Genomic DNA, 18,603 nt, shown 5'->3' on the forward strand with positions numbered 1-18,603 from the left:
CAGAGAGCCTGAGATGATTTATTAGCATCCATTATTCACAAATAACCTAAAATATTGTCAGTTTGAGGTTTTCTTGCTTGTTGGTGTGGAGGTTGTAGTACAAGATCAGAGAATTGAGTAGTGATTCATGGTCTGGAAATCTGAACTGATCACAGAATCCTGGAAATATATTCCATGATGAGTAATTTACTTAAGTAAAACTATTAACACAGAGAAAAGGAAGCTGAAGCTAATGTGCTGATTATGATCTTTATTGGTAAATAGACTTTCGCTTGTATAGCACTTTTCGAGTCATCAGACTGCTTTAGTAAATCATTTCCCAGGAAAATATATATGCTATGCTGACAACACTTCATTCAACATTACCCAACATAAACTCATCAAATTTCAAATGCCAAAAAACGCAATATTAACCAACAAATAAAAAACAACAGTAAAGTGTAAATTCTGAGATAAAGAGTAATGACGATAGCTCTGATTTGATCCAGATTTGATTTACTTCAATTTCTGTCATGAATAAATGTTAACATCACCAAATGTAAAAGACAGAGATTTTCACAGAATAATACATGAAGAGATAAACATAACAATCTGTAATTTTTGTACACATGCAGACTTTTAAGATGATTTTTAAAGGGTAAATAATAGGTTTTCATGAGAAAGATCACACAAGAAAGGAAAACCTGATCACAGATGAGAGACAAACAAACATTGTGTTGTATACAAGTATTGTACATGTGTTATATACTTAAGGACCATAACAAAAAGCAACTTGAAGTATTTTAATATGTTAAATCAGATTGAAAGATATTGTCCTGCCCTATAATGATAGTTATACACATACTGAAAGGAACAGAACGGCAAATGTGCTTTTGGTTTCTGCAGAAAAATCCATTAAAGAAAAAAAGACATAATCATAGGTAAACTTCTTTTGGATTATTTTATCACATTTTATTAGCTGAGTCCTTTTAGCTGACTTATTGCAGTGACCAGGTCACACAGACTTCAGGTTGTCTTAAATCAGTATGGAGCCCTTTACCATGATTGTACTGCATCTTAGCATGAACATGGACACCTATAAACTCCCGATCAACTAAAAAATGAGTCAAAAAGTCAGTCTCTACTACTGTTGTACTACTGACATTTTTCGCTTTCTCTTTTCCTAAACACCACGTCCGTGTTTGTGCCACCTTCACATAGAAGTGCGTCTGTGCATGCTGAATGTAAGACAGCGGCAATGTTAATACTGTCTTATTTCACAGTGAATGACTTTTTCAGTCTCTCTTTTGCAAGTTCTGGTGTGATGTCTTTCCAAGTGTCTGGGATCTTTGCACGCTTTGCATTATATGCTTCAGCAAACTCTCTGTTGAACCTGTTCAGTACATATTTCCAGTAGTCTGAAGCCTGAAGGCTGTTATCTGGAGCAATCCGCCAGTCAGGGAAGATCTTGGTGTACTCTTTGTAAGGGTGACGTTCACCATTTGTGGCATTACAGCGAAATGAGCGGTCACTACTCACTGATGTAGTGCATATACTAGTTGCAAGTCTTTGTGATGAGATTTTTCTGACTCTGCCCAGACCCTCTGGCCAGTGCATTGAAGTTTGGTGCTGCTTATGGTCAGTTCCTCCTGCCTCACAGGGAGCTGAGCAGAATGGACACTGTTTGCTACATCCAATGACTCTTTTGTAAAGCTCATTCTCAGGATTTACATGAAGGTTTGAGAGCTTGGTTTTGATGTTAGTCTTTTTAAACTGCTTTCTAAGAGCTTCTTCCATGTCCTTCACAGACACAGTGAGCCACTGAGCAAACTGTTCCTGTTTGACGTTGTTCAAGATCATGAAAGGACCGAGAGCATCCTCAGAAATGACCAGTTTTTCACCAAGTTCCTGACGGATATCCTGAATCAAGTTCTGCAGGTTGCTACCTTTCTTTGCTTGAGCTGTGTGTATCGCATCATTTATGCTCCTGATACTTGACCTGAGATGCTGGTCCTCAAACTCTAATATTTTATCAGACTGATTGGTCATGAGTTTTAACATTTCATCCCTGATCCATTCCTTCACATACTGCTCATATGAGCAGATGTAGCTGTGGTAGTCTTTAAAGTTGTTCTTTGAAAGCAGATCTAGTAAGACTGAGTACTGGAAGAACATTCGTGTGCTGAACTGGAACTTTGTCATCATTTCTCCAGTGATATCAGGACCCAATGAACGGTTGATAAAGTCTTCAACAGCCGGTTTCAGGCAGTGCTCTGTGAACTCTTCTGCCTTCTTCTGGCTCTGGTCTAGTTCATAGAACTCATCCTTGAAGTTAGCGCGGAACCTCTCTTTGTTTTGTTTGAGACAGCTGGAGGGATCATTCCTTTGAATGAAATCTCCATGCATTTTCTGAAACTTTCTGGCTGCATTTGCACAGATGTGCTGTTTCAGAGAAACCTCAAAGTCTATCTCTATCTTCACATCCTTGTGGTTTTTCAGTCCCTCATCGATCAGGTGAAGGATCTCCTGGATGAAAGTGCTGTGGTAGTTGTTCTTTCTATCCACTTTTTCCTTCACAAAGTGTGCGCAATCCCTTATGATACCATCAGCTACTCGTCGTAGCACCATAATATGATCTTCAATGCTGAAAAATTTGCTGACTGAGTGCATCATTTTCTTTAAGCGTCCATCAGCTGTGTGTTTAAAAGGCATTTTTCCACAATCCTGCAGCTTTTTTTGACTCAGCAGTTCACACGCTTGACCCTTGCGTTTTAGATTTTCTCTCAGGTAGTGGGCTACATTTCCCATGACATCCATGGTATCTTGTTTGTGAAGGACTTGTTCCTTCAACATTTTGTTCCACATCTTCTCAAATTCTTCATCCAGCTTTTCTTCTGCCATGTCCACTTTTTTCTTTCTGCATTCTTCGATCAGTGCTAGTACTCTCTCTTCTAATTCTTTTGTGTGGTTCGCCTTGATTCTGTCAAGTTTTATCATTTCTTTTCTGGTTTCTGCTGCAACTGTGAGTTGGTTGTATACAGAGCTTTCCATTTCTCTACGAAGGCTCCTTGCACTGTTTGCAAAGTCCTCTCTGTATGCTTCAACAAGACTGACATGACACCCTGCTTGCTTGAAGTACTTCTTCAGATTTTCAAGAAGCTTTGTCTCCCATTCAGACAGCACTGTGCATGCTTCACTTTTCAAATTGGTGAGTAGTTGTCCAATGTCAGAAACCTCAGCTTTCACTCTGCCAAAGTTAGAAATCTTAGTTTCTGCTGTTTTTGTCCATGAGTACATGCCTGTTTTGAACTCCCATTCCCATTTATTGAATTCTGTGCAGAGCCTCATGTATGCATCAGCCACCAGGCTGTTTCTGAAGCTAAAGATGAAGTTCTCATGTTTAACAGAGTTCCACAGGCTTGTTATCCACTCTGTAAACTCCAGGAGATTGTTAGAAGAAGACTCACAATCTCCCAGGACTTTAAGAATATTTTTCTTGAGCTCATAAGTGACCTCACTGTACCCTGCATTAACTGGTGCCATTGGTGGGCTCCCATTCCAGAGTCCTGGGACGTAGCAGTTCCCAGTGTCTGGACTGTACTCCATCACATCAGTGAAGCTCTTGTACTCCTCCTTGTTCTCCATTTTGGCAGCTGCCTGGGTCATCTCATTTAACTGTTCCAGGAGCAGTTCTCTTTCTCGTAAGTTCTTCTCAGGGGCTGATACATCTGCCACGTTCTGGTGAACAAACTGACATCTGGGTTTTTTGCCCACAGATTTCATTCTGAGAAAGGCGTGCACAACTATCTGCAGGATGTCCTTCATTTCTGTGGAGTTCTCCATTGCAATGTTGATGATAGTGATGTCACTCAACCCCACAACAAGTGTTGCCAGCTCATTGTCATGCTCAAAGCTGTTGTCTAGTTTTGAAAGCTCTGGTGACTTTAAGCCCTCAGTGTCAATGATCACCAAGAAGTCACAGTTGAGTTCTTGTTTGATGTCTTCATTGACTTTGATGAGCAACATGAAGGCACCTCTGGTGCATCGACCACTGCTGACTGCAAACTGTACTCCAAACATGGTGTTGAGGAGAGTAGACTTCCCTGTACTCTGAACTCCAAGAACTGTGACCACCAGTATCTTGCTCTGAGGAGACACCAAGTCATTGAGCTGAGCCAGAACATCAGTTACCCATCTGAGAGGAATGTTTGAAGCATCACCATCTACAAGCTCCAGAGGAAATCCATCAAGCAACAACCCTGCACACAGTCTGGGCAGATGAGCTAACTGTTGACGTGATGGATTTGTTTGTTGGAGAGAAACTGAGGCTTCATAGATCTGACCCATTTCACGGAAGAAGTGTTCAATCCCAAGTGAGCTGTTGGAGAGTTGTTGGTCGATTTTTTTTATTTCCTCTTTGTTTTCAGGACTTTTGTTTTTGTTTTTGTAAGCCTCTCTGAGGCCAGACAGTTTCTCTCGAGACAGATTATCAAGGTTCATCCTCATCCATTTCAAGAAATAACATCTCTCAATACCTGGTGTTGATATTGCGTTGATGAAACATGTCATTGCATCAGACATATTGTAAGAGTTCTGTTGTGCCCGAAGTTCTTTTTGCTTCTTCTGAAGATCACTTTTGTACTCTTCAATGTTTTCAGACCCAACATTTCGAAGCCTGAACATTTCCTTCTCATTGCTGGTCAGTTCCTTCCATATTTCTCCCTGCAATGATAGCTGATCTTCTTTGTATTTCAGGATATCTTGAATTTGTGCAGTGATGGCATCTGCATTTTTCTTTGCTGTCTGACACTCTTGACGGTCTTCATCAACCCAGATCCCCAGTTCATGGGCAATGTCAGCCATCTGTTCAATGTTCATCTTCTTCTCTGAGTTCTCCACCACACTGTTGACTGTTTTACGTAGATTTTCGATAAAGTCTGCTTCATTCATTTGCTTGGTCTTTAAAAGGATGTTGCTTTTTTTCAGTTTCAGCTTGTTTGCCACCTTCTTCAGAGTATCAGAGCATTTCTGGCTCTGAGGGTTTCCCACGAGGAAGATCTGTGCCTTGTGGTTTTGGTTTGTGAGCAGGTTGCACTCAGGGTCCAGATTGTCAAAGAACACAAAAACTGCTGCAGATGTCTGACACAGAAAAGAAAACTGTGTCTCAAATGAAGCACTGTCTCCACGAAGGTTAGCTACAGCTACTGGCTCACTGAAAACATCCATGGTTTTGATCCCACAAGGTAGATACCAGGTAACTTCAGTCAGTCCATTAGATATTCTTCTTGGACAGGCACCATTTTCCATGTCACTGTGGATGAATGTATCATGGTACTGCTGAGAATTACTCAGAAGTTTATTGAGGATCTCTGACTTAGACAAGGAGCACTCACCCAGTCTCACAAAGGAAACCATTGGAAGTTTAGAGACAACAATCCTGTCTTCAATAAAGCCCTTGGATTCTGAAAGTGATGAAGGTCTGTACTTTTTCACTATGTCTCTCATGGCCCAAAGCATTAGTGTGCACTGCTCTGTGTCACAATTAGGAAGCAGCAGAGGCACAGAAAACTGGCACATGGACATTTTGAGGGCCATTTCTTGTTGTACAAAACCATCAGAACACAGAAAGAGAGCAGTGATTATGTCAAGAGGGTTCAGCTTGTCACCTGACTGCAGATCTCCAAAAAGATCATCAATATCTCTATCTGTTGCTTCTGATTCAGCATCACAGGCAGATTCACATTCAGATGTGAACTTTACATTTCTACCCGTCACATTAACCATCATCAGTTTCTTTAGAAAATACCATGGAAGATCTGAATTACAGCTGGTGGGTTCATCAGTGATGGTCTTCTTATTGATCTGGAGTATTTCACTCAGGGATAGCTTCTCCTTGAAGTGATGCTCCAGTCCCAGATCCTTCAACAGGCTCTCCAGTTGTGTCTCTGTGGAATCAAACATGTATGTTTAATCAACATGTTTGTTCAACCGTACATTCTCACACAAAAAAACTAGGGTTGTTCCGATTCCGATACCAGTACCAGAAATACGTCCAGTACTGCTTAAAATGCAGGTATCAGTATCGGCGAGTACACGAGTTAATTTACCGATTTGATACAGTTTGGTTTAGCTTCATATTTAGCTTCATTTAGCTATGCTAAATGTTAGCGGTATAAGCTGGAAATCAATTCTTCTTCACTGTGAAGTAACAACAAGGACCCGCTTCAGAGCACACATAGCACACCAGGCAGCAGCTTCATGCTAGAGACGGCAGGATTTTTTTTGGAGAGATACAAGAGAGAGATCTGTAGTCCCCTCCAAAAATATTGAAACAGTGGGCCCATTTCCTTTATTTTTGCTGTAAACTGAAAAATTTGGGGTTTGATATCAAAAGATGAATATGAGACAAGAGATCAACATTTCAGCTTTTTTTCCAGGTGTTTACATCTGGATCCGATGAACCACTTTGAAAATAGAACTCTTTGTTGTAACCCGGCCATTTTTCATGTTAGCAAAAGCCGTGGAACATGTGACTGACGGGTGTGTTTTATTGCCTCGGTGTGCCCTATTACATTGATTATTCAAACGATAAATAGCGCTGAATGTCCACGCTCAGTTTCAGATTTGGGTTTTGCCTTTGGAGACTGCATTTATAGAGAGCTGTAACCAACATGAAAACCAGAGAGCTGTCACAGAAGACTTCATGAACAAAACTACAGAGGCTTTACCAGAAGATGCAAACCACTCATTAGCAAGAAGGACAGGAAGGCCAGGCTGGAATTTGCCAAAAAGTACAGAGATGAGCCTCAAACAGTCTGGGACAAAGTTTTATGGACTGATGGGACAATGATGAACCTTTACAAAAGTGATTGGGAGTAACCCCCAAAACAAACAACAACTGACAGAGGCTGCAGTGAAAGCCTGGAAAAGCATCACATAAGAAGAATGCTGTAGTTTGGTGATGTCAGTGGATCACAGGCTTGATGCAAGTTTTGCAAGAAAAGGATTTCCAACTTAACATTAAGGGCCAGATCTACTAAGATCCCAATTTGCGTGTAATGATTTACATGCACAATTCAGAATTTTGCATTTGGGGTTGAACCGTGGTTTGCGGGTGATTTACTAAGAGTAATTGCGTAAATGACAAGAGGTGCAAACGTGTTGAAGACACACCTATTTAAATGAGGGTTTTGCGTGTTACACGGTTTGCTGCATGGCGAGTTTGGAGAGCCGAAGATGCAAAATTAAATTTGACCCTACCGAATTAGAGGTGTTTGGTGGATGAAGCCATAAACACTTAAATGAGCTACAGCAAAGAAGCCCTGTTTCGTCTCATTCAAGGTGTCCCGAGTGCGTGGAAACCTGATAAACCCAGCCATCCGGCGCGGCTTTTGTCATTTCAGGTTGTAACACTTAATTTTTCTCAAGCTAGTGTTAAACACACACAAGGGGGGACTTTTAAGGAAAATAGAAAACCTTTTAAAGTAAAGAATATATTAAAATGCAATGAACAACAATTCTGAATGAACACAATCAATAAAGTGCTCCAGAGACCACAATAAAGTCAAAGCGTTTCATATTTAATTACACCACCACCACCAGAACGAATGTGCATGTCGCGCGTGAAGTTAAATCAAAAGTAGGTCACAACAAAAATAATGATCTGATCACAGTCTTATAAATTAAAAATAAACTTTAAGTCCCAATCTAACCTTGTCCCTCTCCAAGTACTTTTTAAGTGTCATTCAAGTCTTTTAAAGTCAGTGATGCACGCAAACTCAATATAGTCTATAATCCACAAGGAAACGAAGGAAAAGTTATTGCGTGACTCCTTCTCGTGGCTGGCTCCAAATCTGCTCTGAGTTCCTCCAACGGCTCCAAAATGGCATGGCTGGATAGGCGATATGTTTAAATGACTGTTTCCTCATTCATTCAAAAAATGATCACACAAGGCTGAAAAATGTGTTCTCTGCGTCTTCTTTCATCGTTTCGATGTCTCCTTCTTGCCACAGTAACCGCAGCCATGCATGCACAGTTACGCATACACACAGTTTGCACCTCCCTTTCAGACGTGTTAAATATAGATGCAGTTTCTAGAAGCAAAATAGCTTTCAGGTTTGATAAATCGCTTTGCGTGTGCTAAAATAATATATTTACATTTTCTCCTCCCAGCACACACACAATTGCTTGTAAACGCCCCATATTGCATATTCATTGCGGCGAACGTACTAACTGGATGCGGACACGCTATTTTGCACCTTTGAAAGACGCAACCCTTAGCGCGCACTGTTAGTAAATCACTTTGTACATTTTTTGGCGTGTGCTATGAGTTTGCACATGTTTTAATTCATGCAAACCTTTAGTAGATCTGGCCCTAAGTCTTATTCACTTAAATCTATTTAGAGTCTATCCGTTCCTATACTTTTGCTCACATGAAAACTTGGTGCTCTGTTTAAAACAAAGCTCTCTCCTAAGTTGTTTATCTGATCTAGATATAAATACCTAGAAATGAAAGCGGACATGTTGCTCTCTTGTCTCATGCTCATCTTTTTGTGTCAAACCCAAAAGTTTTCAGTCTACAGCAGAAATAATGGAATTGGGCCAACAGTACTTATGGAGGGGACTGTCTACAGGTACATCTAAAAAAATTAGAATATCATGAAAAAGTTCAATATTTTTTGTCACTCTTTTCGGAAAGTGAAACCCATATATTATATTGACTCATTACCGATAGAGTGAAATATTTCAAGCCTTTATTTCTTGAAATGTTGATGATAATGGCTTACAGATAAGAAAACCCAAAATTCAGTGTCTCAGAAAATTAGAATATTTCATAAGATCAATAAAAAAGGATGTTTTAAACAGAAATGTCAGGCTTCTGAAACGTATGTTCATTTCTATGCCTTCAGTACTTGTTTGGGCCTCCTTTTGCATGGCGGCATGACATGGAGGCGATCAGCCTGTGGCACTGCTCAGGTGTATTGGAAGCCCAGGTTGCTTTGATAGCAGTCTGGGGTTCAGGTCAGGCCAGTTTGCTGGCCAATCAAGCACAGTAACACCATGGTCTCAAGCAACGTGGATTCTGTGCCTCTCCACTCCTCCTATAGACTCTAGGACCTTAAATCCACATTGCTTGAAGTCCAGTGTGAAGTTTCCACAGTCAGTGATGATTTGGGCTGCCATGGCATCTGCTCGTGTCGGTCCACTGTGTTTTCTGAAGTCCACAGTCAACGCAGCCATCTACCAGGACATTTTAGAGCACTTCATGCTTCCTTCTGCTGACAAGCTTTATGGAGATGCTGATTTCATTTTCCAGCAGGACTTGGCACCTGCCCACACTGCCAAAGGTACCAAAAGCTGGTTCAGTGACCATGGTGTTACTGTGCTTGATTCAGACCTGAACCCCATAGAGAATCTATGGGGTATTGTCAAGAGGAGGATGAGAGACACCAGACCCAACAATGCAGATGACCTGAAGGCCGCTATCAAAGCAAATGACACTCATTTTTTCTGTTCTGTGTCTCAGGTCAGAACTCAGATAGAAATGTGTGACCATCAGGCAAACAAAGAGAAGCAACATTGCTGTTGTGCAGCAGAGTAACTGAAGATATGATTACATTTTATGCTAATGTTGAGATAGCTTTAAATATAAGTGTGTTAACATTAGCCATTGCTAACAAAACTAAATCGCTATCTCTCTTCATGTGGTCTCAGTCTTCCACACAGTTTTATTCATATTTGACATCTCTTATTTCAGAGTCAGAATCAGCTTTACTGGCCAGGTAAGTGTGCACATACGAGGAATTTGACTTGGTTAAACATTGCTCTCTTAGTACAGTATAGTTGTGCCTTTCTGAAAGAAAAAAATTCAACACCCCACTAAGATCCTGTAAGGCCTCCACTTCAGTACAGACTGCTGAATGTTTTTCAGGCCTCCTGTGCATAGTTACAGTTTCTAACCCAAGATTGGACAGTTGCTGTTTTAGGGAGGGGCTTAGAGAAGGGTCAATTGTGGTTGAATGATTTTGACTGCAACTGTACATATATTAATCGAAGAAGAGCTGCTTAAAACTATGTTTTTTATTACACTTGTGTTGAAAACTTTACCTTTTGCATTCTTGCTGTCAGTAGATGCTGGAGGTGGACTTTCTTCTGCCTCCTCCCAATAACCTTCCATGTCTTCATCTCTGGTTTCCTTCATTAAATGACAATAACAAACCACATAATGACATCAATCTTCTCACAAAACTGTACACATTGCAGGTGTGTTAGGAATTCATATTGGCTATTGTTGTACAAAGAAGTTGTTTACCTCCATTGTGTTGGAGCTCTCTGTCTCTCCTCAGTCAGGATTATTATGACAGCCTCTCTCTGAAAGTAATGAGACAAGATTTTTATCCATGTTACTTCACATTTTCCAAACAGTTGATGGTACCAAGTTGTCTGCTTGGTATTGTTTAGATTTGAAGGTGCCAGGCTGGCAGTGTGTGAGTCTGTGATTGGAAAGAATTAACATCATAAATGGCCAGTATGTCAGGCACTGAATGCAATTCCCCAATCTAGCTGAGTTTTGTGCCATTATTCACATGAATCTATCTATTTAACATTTATTGTTTTATGCACTTTATTGGGGAGCCCTCTTCTTCAAGCCCCTTGAGGGTTTTTTTGGGATTTCCTCGGCATGTCTTTTAAAATTTAATTGCTTATCAGTAATGTCCGTCCATTTTTGTTATTGTTGTTGTGTTTTGTTGTATTTTAAAATGTGCAAAATACATCAAATCAAATCACTTAAATTGCACGTGTTACAAACTGAGATAAAACAGCATATAAAATTGCCTAATCAGGTCTGCTGCTAAAAAAAATAAGGTAACACTTGTGAAGTACAAGTATAACGCCATTTTGAATCCAGCCCTCAGTGAGATGATAATCTGGATTCCTGATGACTGTTTTTATTTCAGTTTTAGCTCCAAAAGTATAAAACGTAGACCAGCTAGGATTTTACACTGTAATGTGTTTCACTACAGCAAAACTAACCTGCTGCTATGCAGTCCCCCTTTCAACTCTGTCATTTCCTTTTCCTTTCTCCCCTACTGAGATGAACATAAATGAACTATTTTACCTAATATGCTATTAATTTTAAACAAAACACTCTAAAATGTTGACCCATTCCACATTCCTTTGCATATTTATTTTCTTATTTTGCCCACTTACCGGATGGTGTAGTTGCTGTGGTGTAAAGTAAAAGTACAATTTCATGGTGTAATATAAACAGCGTAAGGGTACGTTAGTGATGTGAACACAGGAAGTGATGTCACCAGATGGGACTTGTTTGTTCTATGTGCTCCATGAGAAGTTAGTCAGCAGTTGAGTAAGTCAGTCAAGTGTTATGTTAAAGCGAGTCGTGTTAATAAAGTCAGCGAAAGATAGTCGCTGCCTCCTGATAACTCTACATAACACTACAGTTGCTAGCTATAAGTTGTTAATGTCTTTACCTCGTCGTTCCTCACATAAGTTAAAAGGAGAGTAGGACGGGATGGCGGTGAAGGGACAGGCCTGCACTGTGCATGCGTTTATTTGTAAGCGTTTATTTGTATCTGAGCGCATACAAAGCAGCTGTTTTCATTTTAAACTGAGTTTAACTGGTCATTCATTTAGGCATTGGCAGAGTTAGGGGGTGGCTACATGGGCTTAAGCCCCAGATGTTTTCATAAAAGCCCTGAACCTGTTTTGTCTCAGAGCGACTCTCTTCTCCGTTAAGTTATTGATTGTGCTTGAATTGGGGATGAAGGGAGTGCTCTTGTCGTTAATATACTATCTTTGGTAGACGTTGAGGCCGTGGAGTTGAAGGCAAGAGCAAAGAAGCGAGTGGATATTCAGTACAATACAGGTAAAGTTTCTAAAGTGTGAAGCCAACATACAGCACGTCCATTCAGCCTGAGCTCACAGCTGGTTAGTGTCGTGTGTTTGCTTGTTACTGTGTTGTTTTAAGTCAGGGACTCTGCTCTGATTAAAGCTAAAAACACAGACACGTACGCCTGATCAATCAGTTGGATGACTGAGCTTTAGCTGAGAAAATAAATATGCCTCCTCCATGTTACAGACAACACTCCTTTAAGTTTTCCTCTGAGTTCTGACCATGTTTGATCAATAGTGATCTGATTCTGTGTGTCTCCTCAGTGATGCTGCTGATCCTGGATCAGTCTGTCACACACACACACACACACACACACACACACACACACACCCCCACACACACACACACTGCACAGCAGAGATGTTAAATAAAAACAAAGTCACTTGTTTTGGAAAAAGAAAGAACTTGTCATTTTCAACAAAATCTTGTGCACACACTTTTACATTTAGTAATGGCTGTTTTTAAAAGACGTGAATTGTGCATGATTCAGACACAAATCATGTAAAATAAAAGATGATCTAAAAGAAACCATGTTTTTGCTGAAGTATAGGCTGGAGTATTTTATGATCTCTTAAACTCTTTTAGATAGAAAACACTACCTTATCCACTCTTTAAAATATTAGCAATTATGAACCTCTCTCTGGATTTGGTTGATACTTTATCTTGGATCTTATACACAGAAAACATTATTTGGCTTTTAGACTTAGACTTTAGTCTGACCTTACTGACTCCAATAATGTGGAAACATTTAACTTGAGAATGTTAATTTAGCTGCTTTATTTTTATTTTAAAAAAGACAGTGCAAAACACACCACAATATAGGAAATAAGTCTTTTAAAGCTCAAAGATTTCTGGGGGAAGACACCCCACACAAGTCTGAAGAACATCCTACATGCCTGGCTGGTACCCTGGGTGTGGTTTGCTTTTTAGTAGTTCTTAGTTAATGGAAGGATAAAAATAAATAAATAAATAAATAATAAATAAAGGTGCTGAGTGAAGGACATTTGCAAAGAAAAGATGAGGAAAGGACAGTAAAACCCCTCACAGCTGAAGAAGAAGATTCTCCAGAAGAGGAGAGCTGATGAGGAGGGAGAGAAACAATAGAAGTCAGGAAAAAAGGGAAGGAAATATGTGATGAAAAGGCTGAGGCTGAATTCAGATTTGAGGAATCGTGAAAAACATGAAGTGAAAGAAAATGTAAAAAAAGAGAGAGAGAGGAAGGAGAGAAGAGGAAGTGAAGTCGCTACTCAAGTGAAGACAAAGAGAGGCAGAAGATGAAACTGTTGATCGGATAATAGAGCTTTGTTACAGAAAAGATAGCAGAGGTGCCAAGATTTGATGTGGCTAAGATACATGTAAAACTTGCTCTTTTAATGGTAATATCCTGGTTGTAAATCTAAAAGCTCATTGGTTTTATATTTTCCTCTTTCAGTGGAGCAGAGAGAGAAAGGGAGAGAATGAAAGAAGATGAGAGGAGGAAGAGAGAGCAGAAAACAGAGTGAGTCAGAGAGAATTGATCACAAGGTGCCTATAGATGAGGCCAGTTTTTAAATTCTGTTCTGCTATTTGCCTTTGGGAAAAAACAAACATGCATAATTAGATTACAGGTACATACTCAACACTTTAAAATCATAAAAACTGTTTCTAATAGGTACTTTAAGTTCTCCTAAATAAAACGTGCATTCGCGTACTAAAAACAGCTGGGTTATTTCATCTACCCAACTGTGGGGTTATGAAATGTTTATCCCATTATTGGGTTATTATGGGTTATTTATATGGGATTTGGGTTATTTTAGTGCAACTCATGCGCTGAGTCAAAATCCATCAACCCAACATACAACGGTTGACTCAGCACCTGGGTTGTTTGTGCTTTGAACATCATGACGTCATCGTGTCATCACTTCGACTTCTCTTGCCATCCAGCACGAAGCACCAAGTGCGATAGGAATATCAACACCAGGAAACCCCGACTTGTCACCCTCTTGGAGAGCCAAGTCAATAATAAAAGGTTTGTGCACACTGCATATCTAATTCACATTGTCTGTTTTGCATTACCTTTTAAATTAGTATTGTGGCGATTCAGGAAGCTGTCGCCTGGAGCAGGGACTTCTGGGTATTACTTTGTTTAAGGGAATTCACTCTTCTGATGTTCTTTAATGTTCATGTTTCATTGCGGGGTTGTAATTGTGCATGTTTTGCTTGTTGGTTCATGTTTTTGGGGGAGGATGTTCTTTTAAAGTGTCACACCATGAGTGAGGGGGTTAATGGTGTAGACTACACTGTCTGTATGTGTCTGTGTTGAAAAATAAATGATAGCTGCTTGTGCTCTGTGCACGGGTGTTTGTCAAACTCATTCAGCTTGTCTATGAGCCATTCCTCACCACAGTATCGTTACATTTTCGTTATCATGGAAGCACACATGGATACAGTCTATTGGTTTGGTTAATTAAGTAATGCAAGTAGTTCATAATGTCCATGGGCATATGGTCACTGTTCAGCCACAAACAAGCTTGTTATCTTCACATTGGATTACATTCTGTTGCTAGTCTGCATTGCTTTTGGTATGGTGATATCTGAATAGTTAATACAATAGCAATTTTATTTTGCTGAAGCTCTTTTTGTGATTGTTTCAGATCTATGGACAGCTTTGTTATTAACACGTTGATTGAGTGGTAGCTGACAGACCTTACAGAAAAATTTAAAGGTAAGTGTTAAGATCCTTCATGTCTGCTGTGACTCTGAAGATCAGCAGGCACACGTGTGCAGCCTGCAGCAGTCAGCCACAGGTGGAGCCACTCTGGCCTAATCAGGAGTCTTTAAAGGACTTCTGAGCCCGTTTTTCTGTTTGCTCTGCTGCTGACAAGATACATTTCCACCCTGGCTGTCAAGTGCATCAAAAGTGAGTGTTATTTGATGCTATTTAATATATTAAATACATTTAATCTAATTTATGATTGTTTGAGCAGATAAATTTTGTGTTAAATGTAAACTTTAATTTCTGATGAACATTATTGAATATTATTTGTTGCTTGAAGACCATCAATTAATTATGTTACCTTTTCCTTTTTGTTAAATACAGAAACACCACTTGACAGCCTGTAAATAAAACCCTTTAACTTGGGCCTTCGTCTTTGCTTTGAGTGATTCCTCCCCTTCAAACTGATGCTGATAAACGCCAGCCCTACAAAACCGTTACACGTTTAGAACAGTAAGAAATGTATTTTATTGTATTTTTACCATCTACAGCATATCAAGTCTGCATTGCTAGTCAAAGTGATAATTTGGACAGTCATGGAGTTGACTGCATTTCTTTTTTTGTTGAAATTCTTGTGAAATATAATTTCCTCTTTTTTTCAATAGTTTCCATGTAATGTGTCACATTGACTCTGATAAATCAATAGGGCACATGTCTTTTGTAGGCTTTCAGTGCTTTATTCTGTAATAATAAATGATAGAACATGCATGTTTATTATTATAGCTTCCGTGCAATTAGCCACACCTTTTTGTTTTCTGCTCTTCTGTTGTAAAAACAAAGATGTCTTAGTGTTTTTTCTATTTTTGTCTTTCAGAGGAGGAATTTGATGAGGAGAGTTGTCGTCTATTAGATGAGGCTACTATCAATCTTTTGATCCCTAGCGCTGGCCCTAGGCTCAGGTTCCTCAAACAGTTTCTATTTTTTAATTCTACTATACTAGTTGGTAGACATTTGGTACTTACTCATTCACACTCTCACTTATCTCTTACATTCTTTGTTTCTTTCTTAGCCTTGAACAAACATGGTGGAGTACCTCCATGAGGCCAAGGCATCTACTCCATACCCCTATGTCCTGACACTGGGCAGTGACCATCACCATGTGTCTCAGGCCTTTGTGATCATTGATGGACAGTCATTGGAACAGGAAGCACTGCTTCAGGCCATTGATGTTTCCTTTAAGGCATTCTTTGTGTTTGACATTCAATACCCGAAGCAATGTACACATGTGTGGGAATTCTTACAGACTGTTATTTATAAAATGCCAGGAGAGAAGTCCAAACTAGTACAGTTTCTGGAAAGCAGAATACTTGCTTGCAAGTTAAGGGTACTACAGCGTTTTACATCCACATTCCAAGAATCTTCACCCAGTTCATTAAAGGGGTAGTAGTTTTGTTATTGTTGATATTTCTGTAAAATAAAAAATATCTACGTAGTAATTGTAGCAGCCTTCAGGTCATCTGCATTGTTGGATCTGGTGTCTCTCATCTTCCTCTTGACAGTACCCCATAGATTGTTTATGGGGTTCAGGTCAGGCCAGTTTGGCCTCTTCAGGCCTCTTCAAGGTCCCAGAGGCTGGAGGAAGAGTGGAGAGGCCCAGAATCCACGTTGCTTGAAGTCCAGTGTGAAGTTTCCACAGTCAGTGATGATTTGGGCTGCCATGACATCTGCTGGTGTTGGTCCACTGTGTTTTCTGAAGTCCACAGTCAATGCAGCTATCTACCAGGACATTTTAGAGCACTTCATGCTTCCTTCTGCTGACAAGCTGTATGGAGATGCTGATTTCATTTTCCAGCAGGACTTGGCACCTGCCCACACTGCCAAAGGTACCAAAAGCTGGTTCAGTGACCATGGTGTTACTGTGCTTGATTCAGACCTGAACCCCATAGAGAATCTGTGGGGTATTGTCAAGAGGAGGATGAGAGACACCAGACCCAACAATGCAGATGACCTGAAGGCCGCTATCCAAGCAAACTGGGCTTCCGTTACACCTGAGCAATGCCACAGGCTGATCGCCTCAATGCCACGCCACATTGATGCAGTAATTCATGCAAAAGGATGCCCAACCAAGTATTGAAGGCATAGAAATGAACAGACTTTTCAGAAGCCTGACATTTCTGTTTAAAACATCCTTTTTATATTGATCTTATGTAATATTCTAATTTTCTGAGACACTGAATTTTGTTTTGTCTTATCTGTAAGCCATAATAATCAACATTTCAAGAAATAAAGGCTTGAAATGTTTCACTCTATGTGTAACAAGTCTATACAGTATATGGTTTTCACTTTCAGAAAAGAGTGACAAAAAATATCGAACTTTTTTATGATATTCAAATTTTTTGAGATGTACTAGTGTGATTTGCATGACCAAATCTATCATGTATTTTGTTATAGGTTTGTAGTTTAACAGTTTTATAGCTATGGGTAGTCTATTGCAATTTGTGTTCCTATAGATTGTACTGTAATCTTAGAATTAATGAACAAATGTGTAGTTGAATGAACCCAGAGTTGTAATTAATTTGACCCAGCATTTGGGTGGAATATTTAACTCATCTGTTGGGTTAAAATGGACCAACCCATTTTGAAGGGTCAAATTAACTAATGCTGTGCTAGTGCTATTTTGACCCAGCAGCTGAGTTAAAAACAAACCAAATTGGGTTATTTTTAAACCATCATTTTTTAGTGTGTGTTTTATTGGGGTCTTCTCCTCAAAATTGTAGCATAAACCAGAGGATCTTGCCCCCCCACCCCCCCTCAAAAACACCCCTGCACCTCTCATCTGTTTTGCTCCTTTCTCACTGGTTTTCTTCTTCAGTGGTATCATCAGTAGCCTGTCTTTTATTAAATCAGCGTAAAATAAACGTTGACTTTATTTATTTATACCCACAATCTGATTTCAAACAGCTGATCAGTGCGAGGAAGTTCAACAGTTCAACGTTGGCGTGGTGTGTGCCATACCTATAGATAGATAGATTCTTTAGATAGAATAAATAAGGGATTATTTCAGTTTTCTGTCTAGTATGAAAGCATAAGCAGGAAGTTGTGAGAGGACACCCGACATGGTCGTTATTGGACAGCTGTCATTAAAAGAAACACATGAAGACCATGATTTCTTTAAGTGTTTGAATTGGAGTCCGTCTGCCCCCCCCTTGCAGTCACATGATCTTCTTGGCCCGTTTTGCATAAGGCACTGTTTTTCATTTTTTGATGTATTCCATGACATTTTTGTTGCCCCCTTTCCGCCGGAACACCCGGTCTATGTTTCAGGACCTGAGGATTTGTAGATTAAGTAGTGGAGGAGAGCAACCGTCGCTGCTGCGTAAAAGATGCATGAACGGTTAGAAAATAAAAGTAACCATAGGAAAAGAGTGACAAAAAAAACAAACAAAAAAAAAACTAAACGAGTTTCGAGTCTTTGGCTCAGGTCCAAGTCAAGTCTTAAGTCCCTGATGTGTGCAACTTGAGTCCAAGTCACGGACTGGAGTCCCCATCTCTGGGTCACACCTTATATTAACCTGGTTGGAGGTCCATATTTTGTTGTTATTGCACATTTAGGACAGGTCATATTTCACTGTGAAAGCCCTTTGGGTATCAAAAGTATCTATTCAGTACTTTGAGTACATTTAAATGACTTTATTTTTATTTGAGTAGATTTATAGACCAATTCTTTCTCTATTCAACTAATTTGTAACCTGAGTTACTGTACTTTTACTTGAGTACAATAGTTTTTTAACCCACGACAGTGCTAGACAGAACGTAGAAGGCAGCTCAGCTCGTAGGGGAGCCGTTGAAAGTAACTCACCTTTAAGGACGAGATGAGTAGATTTGAAACAGCATTCTTAAATTCAGGAGTTTTCTTTTCAGTGCAGCGTCTGGCTTGTTTCTCCTACACCCCAAGCATATCACTTCTAAATGCCAACGCCCTAAATGCACACTTCTCCTTTTAAACCACTCAGTA

The 18,603-nt window shown here is 39.8% G+C and overlaps 1 protein-coding gene across 1 annotated transcript; it reads right to left on the minus strand.

Moving 5' to 3' along the window:
• Positions 1–241: 241 nt before the first annotated feature.
• On the minus strand, positions 242–18,603 carry LOC121504269 (up-regulator of cell proliferation-like). The gene is made up of 4 exons (XM_041778971.1): positions 18,448–18,603; positions 10,292–10,350; positions 10,087–10,174; positions 242–5,924 (listed from the first exon to the last, which is right to left on the minus strand). Exons 2-4 carry the CDS (start codon positions 10,295–10,297, stop codon positions 1,252–1,254), a joined length of 4,767 nt encoding a protein of 1,588 aa, XP_041634905.1. The 5' UTR covers positions 10,298–10,350; positions 18,448–18,603; the 3' UTR covers positions 242–1,251.

This window comes from Cheilinus undulatus, linkage group 22 (assembly GCF_018320785.1).
Source record: "Cheilinus undulatus linkage group 22, ASM1832078v1, whole genome shotgun sequence".
Classification (NCBI taxonomy): domain Eukaryota; kingdom Metazoa; phylum Chordata; class Actinopteri; order Labriformes; family Labridae; genus Cheilinus; species Cheilinus undulatus.